This window comes from Neophocaena asiaeorientalis, unplaced genomic scaffold, assembly GCF_003031525.2.
Source record: "Neophocaena asiaeorientalis asiaeorientalis breed wild unplaced genomic scaffold, Neophocaena_asiaeorientalis_V1.1 scaffold40, whole genome shotgun sequence".
NCBI lineage: Eukaryota > Metazoa > Chordata > Mammalia > Artiodactyla > Phocoenidae > Neophocaena > Neophocaena asiaeorientalis.
Genome location: NW_020185335.1, coordinates 2,821,769 through 2,831,777, shown reverse-complemented (window position 1 = coordinate 2,831,777; position 10,009 = coordinate 2,821,769). Strand labels below are relative to the sequence as shown.

At 53.3% G+C, this 10,009-nt stretch overlaps 1 protein-coding gene across 1 annotated transcript; it reads left to right on the top strand.

Annotated features, from left to right (window-relative positions):
- Nucleotides 1–4,542: 4,542 nt before the first annotated feature.
- On the top strand, nucleotides 4,543–9,799 carry IL34 (interleukin 34). The gene is made up of 5 exons (XM_024735482.1): nucleotides 4,543–4,668; nucleotides 5,487–5,564; nucleotides 5,852–6,013; nucleotides 8,753–8,885; nucleotides 9,118–9,799. The coding sequence occupies exons 1-5, from the start codon at nucleotides 4,555–4,557 to the stop codon at nucleotides 9,288–9,290; spliced, it is 660 nt and encodes a 219-aa protein (XP_024591250.1). The 5' UTR covers nucleotides 4,543–4,554; the 3' UTR covers nucleotides 9,291–9,799.
- The last annotated feature ends 210 nt before the right edge of the window (nucleotides 9,800–10,009 follow it).

Genomic DNA, 10,009 nt, shown 5'->3' with positions numbered 1-10,009 from the left:
TTCTGGTGCCGCCCACATGCCCACTGGAGAGACACTGCCATGGCGACAAGGACCTGGGCTATCTCGTGTGTGTCTCTCTAACACCTGGCATGGAGTTAGGTGCTAGGAACTGTGTGCCACTTGCATGAGGTCTGGGGTCTGACCCTGTGAGGGATTCTCAGAGGAGCTGGGTCCACCCTGGCCCTTGTGGAGGGTACTGCAAAGGGTCTGGATGTTCAGAACAGGTGGAAGGACCCAGACCCAGTGTTCTGGAATCTTCCAAGTCCTGAGGAGCAGGACGAGCAGGAGAAACAGCACGGCGAGGTGCCACTTGAAATGGTCTCAGAGGTGGGTGGGGAGGTGAGGACGGTGTTCCTTCCATGGAGAGGGAGCAGCGGAGCAAAGGCTCAGCAGTGAGAGCGTGAGAGGCCAGGCTGGAAAGCTGGTTTGGGCTCAGGTGGCTGAGGCCTTGAAAGCCAGGGTGAAGAGTGGCTAATTCATGAGGTAACAGGGAGCCCTGGAAGGTCTGTGACCTGGGCGTGGGAGCTGAGATTGAGAGTTACTCTGCTTTCGAGCGATCAATCTGGCCGTGCTTTGGGGAGTTGCTGTTACAACCTCCTGGGCAGGATGTGATGAGGTGATGAGGGTTCCTTCTGGAGATGGAAGTGAGAATGAAGAGGCCTGGCAGAGGGGACAAAGCTCATGAAAGCAGAGCGCAGGATTGGCAAGGACTGGCCGTGGGGTGAGGGGGAGGGAGGGCTGAGGATCAGGGGCTCAGAGCGGGGCTGGGGTGCTGGAAAAGGAGTGGCTGCCGTAACAGATTGCCACAATCTTGGCTTAAAACGGCAGAAATGTATTCTGTCACAGCTTTGGAGGTCAGAAGTCTGAAATCAAGTTGTCAAGGTTATGCTCCCTCTGAAGGCTTTAGGGGAGGATCCTTCTTGCCTCTTCCAGCTTCTGGTGGCTTCTGGCATTCCTTGGCTTGTGGCTGCATCACTCCAATCTGCCTTCATCTGCGAAGGCCACGTGAATGGTCTTTCCTTACATGTGTCACTGTGTCCTTTCCTCTTCTTATAAGGACACCGGTCACTGAATTTAGGGCCCACCCTAAATTCAAGAGGATTTCATCTGGAGATTCTTAATAACATTTGCAAAGACCCTATCTCCAAATAAGGTTGCATCTGAGGTTCTTGGTGAACATAAATTTGGGGGTATTTACACACACAGGCACAGATATGGGGGTGGTGGACAAGCCCCATTTGTCATTGCGCACAGGATGTTACTCTTTCTTCAGTCTCCTCTTCTGTCTTACAGGCCTCTTAACTGTGGAAATAGCGGGGCACGGCGGGCCTCCCAACCAGGGTTGCACTAGCTGTGGGGCTTTCAGAGTGCAGAGGGTACGTGAGGCTACAGCTGTGCTGTCCCTGTCTAGTTACCTGTTTGCTGGCCTGTTTTTCAGAGTGGAGGCAACAGGAAGGGAGCTTAAAACTGGGAATGGTAGTTGGGCTGCAGACTTGGAGGAGGTCTAAGTTTGGGAGAAGGCAGATCATCTATGGACAGAGTTTCTGGGGCAACCCGTGTGTGCCGGGCTGGGAAGCACGGAGGCTCTGTAAGTCTCTGCTACGAGGCTAGTGGCCAGGCCCCCAAAGGCTCCAGACTGGGAATCAGATGAGGGCAGGTGGGGTAGGACTTGGGGTGGAGTGGGCAGCCACAGGGTGACTGCCACATTGGAAAGAAGACTCAGTGTGGACAGGGATACTGATTTTTAAAGAAAATATGGAAATTTGGATTTTTATGTGAAATCTCTGTGAACCAGGATGTGGCCCTAAGGACACCACTTTGTAAACTGTCACTTTCTGCCAAGTGCGGTCCCCAGACCAGCAGCATCAGTTTTACTTCAGGACTTGTTGGAAATGCAGATTCTCTGCACTCCCCCCGCCACTACCTCATACCTGCTCAATCAAATACCCTGGGTGAGCCATTACCAGCTTCTACAGGAGACCCAGATGCCTGATCCCGGTTCCCTGCTTGACGTGAACGCCAAAGTGCTGAGTAACACGTCCTTGCTGTGGTTCACAGTGCTGTGCATTCACACACTGGCTGCTGCGTTGTCTGGTCAAGGCAGTGAGTGAGGGGCTTCCCTGGTGGCGCGGTGGTTAAGAATCCACCTGCCAATTCAGGGGACACAGTTTCGAGCCCTGGTCCCGGAAATCCCACATGCCGCGGCGGAACTAAGCCCGTGCGCCACAACTGCTGAGCCTGCGCTCTAAGAGTCCATGAGCCACAACTACTGAGCCCACGTGCCGCAACTACTGAAGCCCGCGCGCCTAGAGCCCATGCTCTGCAACAAGAGAAGCCACTGCAATGAGAAGCCCGCGCACCACAATGAAGAGTAGCCCCCACTCACTGCAACTAGAGAAAGCCCGCACACAGCAATGAAGACCCAAAGCAGCCAAAAAAAAAAAAAAGACAATGAGTGAATTGGACAGATGGTGCTAGTGACAGGGGTTGGTGGCTGGCGTAGGCAGGGGAGCCTCTGGGGAGGGAAGGAGTCTTGGTGAGACCTTGGAAGGGGTCTGTCGTGTGAGAGGATACCCAGGGCAGGGGCAATGTGTGAGCCTAAACCCTGAGGCAGGAATGATCCTGACCAGCAGGGGTGCCAAGCTGAGAGTGTTAATGATGTAGAGACAAGGGAGAAAGCAAGCAGGAACACTGGTTTATCTGTTCCCTTGTCCAGATATTGGGTTGAGAATATGGGAAGAGAGAGACAGAGGAAGTACAAGATGGATTGTAAGTTTGCAAAAAATGTGGTGTCAGACTTCTATGAGGGGAAGGGCTGGTGGGCTGCAGGCCATAAGGGGCATGGGCTTGAGTGAACCTGAGCTTCTGGCCCAGCAGGGGCACAGGCATGGCAGCAGCACCGAGAAGTGGGTGGGAAAGTGAGTGTCAGCAGGCTCAGGCCCGTGAGGGTTTAAGAACAAAAGTCTCCCTAAGTGCCGGGGAAGTGAGGGCAGAAAGTCCTGTCAGTAGTTGCTGCTCACAACCAGGGGCAAATCAAAGAGGTGACTCAGCCTGCCTGGCTATCTGGGGGGAAAAATGGAAGAAAGAGAAAAAGAGAGAGAGAGAGAGAGAAGGAGGAGGACGGAAGGGAGGAAGGAAGGAAGAGGGAGAAAAGGAAAAAAAAATACTGCTTTTGACTATAACAATAATAGATACTAATTATAGAATGTAAAATATATCCTAAAAAATATAAAGAAGAACATAAAAATCTCCCATAGAGATTTGGTGCATTTCTTTCCATTGCATTTTCTATGCACATATATACATAATTAACAAAATTCAAGTCATGCTTTATACCCAGATACAGTGTGTTGAATCATGCTTTTTAAAACTTTGCTAAGCACATCAAAAGTATTTTTCTTATCATATAATCATATCCTAAGTATTCTTTGGCAATGTGATTTTTATTGGCTACATTCGTTATTATTGCACATCTAGGCCACTTACAGATGTTCACTATTACAAAATAATACTGCAAAGGAAGACTTTGTCCACAGATCTTTCAGTTATGTCTCTCTTTTCTTCTCCTTCACATTTATTCCTAGAAATGAGTTTAATGGGTCAAAGGGTGTGGACAATTTTAAAGCTTAGTGGGTCGAAGTGTGTGGGCATTAAGTCCATTAATAACAAAAATTGCCAAATTGCTTTCCAGGATGAGAGCATCTGCCTCACTATTTTGCCAGCAGCAAATGTTATTAAAATAAAACAACAGCAACAACAACAAAAAAGTCTTTCCATTTGATAGGTGAAACGTATCGATTGTTTTGACGTGAATTTATTAGCGAGGTTGAGTTTCAGATACATCTCTTGCCCGTCTATATTTTGTTCTTTCTGCTCCCATCAACTTAACCCTTGTTCATGTTTGTTGCAAATTCTCTCAGATAATTTTTGTAAGTCTGTTCAGTTACACAGAAATCACACTGTTTTTAAAGTCACAGTGACCTGCAGTGGTGAAGGCTGGTAATGTTTGGATCGTTTGTTAGCGGGGAAGAGAAACAGCCTGAGTGAGGTTCGCTCAGCATCCCGGAAAGACCAGACTGGAAGGGCTGCTACAAACCTGCTGGTACCTCTAATTAAGAGGCATGTCAAGGTCTCTGGATGGAAAATGCAACGAAAGGCTTTGAAAACTCATAGCCTCTAGATGAGGGGCAGGGGTTGCCATGGAAAGGAGGCTGTGCCTGCCCCCTGGGGCAGGAGTGGGAAGGAGACTGGAGACCAATCCCAGGGCATGGCTCCTGGGGGGCTTTGCCAGCCTGGGGTGGGAGGTGGCTGGGCTGGACGGTTCATGCTTGCCTGCATTGCTGTCCTGCAGCCCGGACCCCAGGGAGAGTATTCCTGGCTCTGGGAAGGCCTCCTTGGGACCCTGCGCCCCCCACCCCGACCCTTCCGAGAGGACTTGTGACTGGGAAAAGGGAGGTCGTGTGCACAGCTCTGCGTACCCGGGCAGTGTGGGAGCCACGCAGGTGGCTCACGTGTTGTTGTGTGTGGTCCACAGATCTCGGGATCCTCCTGGGCATGGCCTTGGGGAACGAGGGTTTGGAGGTGTGGCCTTTAACCCGGAGCGAGGAGTGTGCCATCACTGGCTTTCTGCGTGACAAGCTGCAGTACCGGAACCGCCTTCAGTACATGGTAACCACGTGGGCACTCGTTGTGTCCCTCTTCCAAAGCCCTGTGGCTCATGGGACGTAAGGACCTGGAAATTCAGTCCCTCTCCTTGGACTTGTGTCAGGCCTGTGCCTGCCATGGCTCCCTTCTCCCTGACACACACCCATGTGCCTCATCTGCACTTCCTGTCCCTGCTCCTGCCATCCATCCCTGGGGCCTCCAACCCTCCTATCTGATCTGACCTTTGATCCCACCTCCACGTGGCACTCACCCAGTGACTCAGGAATGGATTCCAGGAAACCTTGGGGGAACCCCAGGCACTATTTAGCAGGGGAGATAAGGACCTAGAAATTAGAATGTTTGATTCTTTTTATAGGGTGGACCACATCGCATGTGGCTCTGTAGGTCTTTTATTTTTTTTAACAGCTTTTTTGAGATATAGTTCACATACCACACACACCTCACCTGTTCAAGTGTACATTTCTATGGCTTTTAGTATATTTGCAAAGTCATGAAACCATCACCATGATAAGTTTTAGAGCAATCTTTTAAAGTCATTTTCCTCACCCCTCCTAAAGCATATGATTCTCTAGGAGTAGTAAGCTTCTCATCCTACATTTTGGCCCGAGACTTATGCCTTAACATGTTTTGTTTTGTTTCACCTTCCCTGTGTCCCAGAGGAAAGAGCTGTCTTTATCCCAATTGGGAGCCAAGCACATGTTTTCTGTAGAGGACCACCGCTGCCATCAAGGGCCGGTCCTGCATCAAATTATTCTCCGAGGTTGGGGGAGTCTGAGCCATTTCTGACTCTGATCTCATCCTTTGTTCTTGTATCTCCCCAGAAACACTACTTCCCCATCAACTACAGGGTCAGTGTGCCTTATGAGGGGGTACTCCGAATGGCCAACGTCACCAGGCTGGTGAGAATCCCCGCTCTGGAATGGGGAGGCCCCTGCCTCCTGGGACATCCTGTGGGCCCTGCCTGGAGGCACATTGGTCTGGGAAGATCCTGTTGCCAGGGGTCTTTCCTGGCCCCTCAAGCAAGCCTGCCCTTGGCTTAGGCCCCAGGTGCCCCTCCCATCCCATCCACAGTGGATGCCCGGGGTCTGCCCCCTGTGCAGGGCAAATGTGGGGGGCGGTCAGAGCTGTGGGGGGCAGGCCCAGAGGCTCCTGTCTGGGGTTTCAATAATTTCTCCTGTCCCTGCAGCAGAGGGCCCGGGTGAGCCAACAGGAGCTGCGGTATCTGTGGGTCTTGGTGAGTCTCAGTGCTACTGAGTGGGTGCAGGAGGTGCTGCTCGAGGGCCATCCATCCTGGAAGTACCTGGAGGAGGTACATACACTGCTGCTGGATGTCAAACAAGGCCTCCCGGTGAGTCGTGCGGAGGTGCAGGTGGCCAGGGTGGGTGGGTGCGTGCGTGCGTGCGTGCGTGCGTGTGTGTGTGTGTGTGTGTGTTTGTGGCCAAAAACTATCAAGGGAGAAGGTAAAGGCATGGAAAGTTCTGGCATGTCCTGGAGAGTGTGGGAGAAATGGGGGGGCAGGGTGGTGGACTGGGCTTGGGGGGCAAGAGATGCGCCTGAGACCCTGTTATGCTCTGCAACCCTGGGCGAGTCATTGATCCCTCTCACTTTATTTCCACATCTAAGAAAAGAGGGAAAGGGGGAGGGATAGATGGGTGGAGCACAGGGGGGTTGAGGGCGATGAAACTTTTCTGTATGATGCTGTAACGGTGAGTATAATTGCATTTGTCAAAGCCCATTGAATGTACAACAGAAAGAGTGAACCCTAACGTAAATGGACCTTAATTAATAATAATAATAGAGGTTCCCAATCGCTGCCTGTTCAGCAGTGTTGATCGGAGGCCTGGGGGATGCATCTTCCAAAAAGCCTACAGAGTAAGGTGACAGGGTCAGTGTGTATCCTCGCAGGCCATGTGTGTGCAATGGGACCCCTCCCCACACCCCCGCCTTGCCCTACTGACCCCCACAGCCCTCCTTAGGACCCTGGTACACAACTGCCCTGGGGCCCCACCTGCTGCCCAGCAAGAACAGCCAACAGGAAGCCGACTGTGAGCTTCTGCTGACACCAGGGCTCGGGGCCAGCATCTGCTTTTGCAGCTGCCGAGAACTTTGTGGAGGCTCTCCATTCTGGCGGGGACCGGACTGTGTTCCATCCTCAATTTTCCTTGGGAGTGTCTATGGCTCTGTGAGCTCTGCTGAGCTGGGAAGGAGATTGAGGGTAGACTGAGGCCCTGCCCACCTGGGCTCTTCAGATTGAACCAGCTTGTTTTTTTAAAGATTTTTTTTTTTTTTGATGTGGACCATTTTCAAAGTCTTTATTGAATTTGTTACAATATATTGCTTCTGTTTTATGCTTTTGTTTTTGACCATGAGGCATGTGGGATCTTAGCTCCCCAACCAGGGATTGAACACGCACCCACTGCATTGGAAGGCGAAGTCTTAACTACTGGACCGCCAGGGAAGTCCCTGAACCAACTTTTAACCTCTTCTTTCTCACAATGTTAATGGTTGACGGCCCGTTCCATATGTGCCCAACATCTATGGGGCAGGGGGTCCTCCCTCTAGGGAGAGGGCCATGGGCATGGGCCCCTTTGCCCTCCTGCCACCCTCACTTCTCTCTCTAAGCCTCTGTATATTAGTTTTTGGGGACTGCCGTCACCGATTACTACCAACTGGTGGCTTAAAACAACAGAAATGATTCTATCGCAGTTCTGTAGACCAGAAGTCTGAAATCAAGGTGTCAGCAGGGCCATGCTCCCTCCAAAGGCTCCAGAGGCGGCTCTTTCCCACCTCTTCCAGCTTCTGGGCTGATGGTGTTCTTGGCTTGTGCAGCATCACTCCACCCTCCGCCTCGGTCTTCACATGGCCTCTCCCTCCGTGTCCCAGAGAAGGACCTGTGTCCTTTCTCTTACAAGGACAACAGTCATTGGATTTAGGGCCCACCATAAATCCAGACTGATCTCATCTGGAGATCCCTGACTTAATTACATCTGCATAGACCCCATTTCCAAACAGGTCACATTCGCAGGTACTAGGGACTGGGCCTTGGACAGAGCTTTTTTAGGGGGTTGTGGGGCAGGGGGACACACAGTTCAACCTAGAACACTTCACTTTTAGGAACGTCCTTCCCCAGCTCAGGTCCCGCGTTTCCTCCTGCTCCATGTCTTGTTTTTTTTTTTAAGTATTATTATTTATTTATTTATACATACATTTATTTGTTTTTCTGTTTGGCTGCGTTCGGTCTTCGTTGCTGTGTGCGGGCTTTCTCTAGTTACGGCGAGCGGGGGCTACTCTGTGGGATGCGGTGCGTGGGCTTCTCGGCGGTGGCTTGTCTTTGTCGCGGAGCACGGGCTCTAGGTGCGCGGGCTTCAGTAGTTGTGGCATACAGGGGCTCAGTAGTTGTGGCGCACGGGCTTAGTTGCTCCGTGGCATGTGAGATCTTCCCGGACCAGGGCTTGAACCCGTGTCCCCTGCAGTGGCAGGCGGATTCTTAACCACTGCGCCACCAGGGAAGTCCCGTGCTCTGTGTCTTCTACGACAGTTCTGGCCCCTGCGCTGTCCCTCCCATGGTGCCTGGTGCTCCCCACACCAAGTTCCTTTTGTTAAGTGTTGTGGAGAGGAGCCCCCGAGCTTGGAGCCGGAGACCCAGCCCTGTCGGTGTGCCTAGTGCGCCTCACGATATGACCGACCCTCCTGAGGGTCCTGTCTCTTCTTCATGGGAGTCGGTGTGGGTCTTTGCATCCTGAAGGACAGTGTCCCTGGGATAGGGACTTCTCATGTGGTGGTGACCGGGCCTGGGCTAGAACAGCAAGGATGCCCCCACCTCCTCCCTGTCTGGCCTGCCCCTAGGAGAGGAAAAGAGAAGCTTCTGTGTGTTGTGCTTGAGTGAGGGACATCGAGGGAGCCCCTCCCAGGAAAAATGGCACCTGCAGGAAGGAGAGAAATTGCTCTCAGGCATCCTGGTCACAGGGATCTCTTGTCCTTCTTCCAGGCAGGACAGCCACCACCACCCCGCCCCCCAGAGCTCTCCTGGGATCTCTTCACAGGCTGGGGGTGGCACCTGTGGTCCTAAAGGCTTCCTCCCTTTCAGGGTGTGGAGGTGAGCCCCCAGGTGGAAGCAGTGTTGTCCCTCTTGAGTACCCCAGGAAGCCTGAAGCCAGTGCGGCCCAAAGCTCTGCTGGACAACTGCTTGCGGGTCATGGAGCTGTTGTACTGCTCTTGCTGTAAGGAGCTCTGAGGGGCTGGGGGTGGGACACTGGGTGTCTGAGCCCAGGTCGCTGAGCAGAGCTGGGACCCTCCTCGGCATGCCCTCTGCTTCCCAGGGCTACAGGCCGTTTCTGGAAGCTGAGATGGGCCCTGGGTACAGGGAGGACAGTGTGGCTTGGTCTGGGGATGAGCGGGGTGTTGACCAGTCCTGCAGTCTTATTTGTGTCTGTGTGTTTGTGTTGCCTGCAGGTAAACAAAGCCCTGTCTTAAACTGGCAGGATTGTGAGGTGCCAAGGCCTCAGCCTCACGGCCTGGAGCCCTCGTCACAGTGTGTGGCCGCCCAGCTATACCCCCTGCGCCAGCAGTCCCCCGCCTCCCTGCCCCGCCCCCCGGCATCCACGGCTGGAGCCCCGGCTCAGTGAAGCTGCTGAGGGCACAGGGCGAAGGCCGCCTGCCCTGAGTGGGCTGCATGGTAACTGGGTGGGGCAGCTGGAGGAGCTCCTGCAGGAGATGGACTGGGCCTGAGGCTTCTCTGGGTGGTGGTGGGGAGCCCCTCTTGGGAGAGGAGACCCTAGAGGGGCATTTTTCCTTTGAGGGGGACTCAGTGCCTGAGAAGGGTTCAGCTTCCCGCCTTCCATACCTCCCATGGTCTCACCTGGAGCGGTGGGCGCTGGGGGCACCTGAAGGTCAATGAAGACAGAGCTTACAGCCCCTCCTGGCACTGCCCGGGCTGCCCTCTTCCCTGAGGGCAGGGCTGACCATCTCCTAGGCCCAAAGAGGTGAGAGCTGTACCAGGTGGGCATGGGGGTGGGGACATGCCTCGGCAAGGCCAGGGAGAGGGCAGCAAAGCTGGGGAGAGGGCATAGCCAAATGCCACATCTTGCCACAGTTCCCTTTATCTTTTCTATTAAACACCTGCTTTGTTTTGGTTTGTTTTGGTTTGCTTTGCATCTTCGAGGGTGAACCTGGAGAAGGCCCACCTGGAGCAGGCTGCTTTCCCCTCCTGCCAGGTGCAGGAGGCAGGAGGAGGGGCATGGGCTGGTCTGGCCCTGGGGCCTCGGTCTGAGGATTCAGATGTGGAGTGGTCAGGGCCTTAGCCAGGGCCCTGGAATGGTAGATATTTGCGGGACGGAGTTCCTTC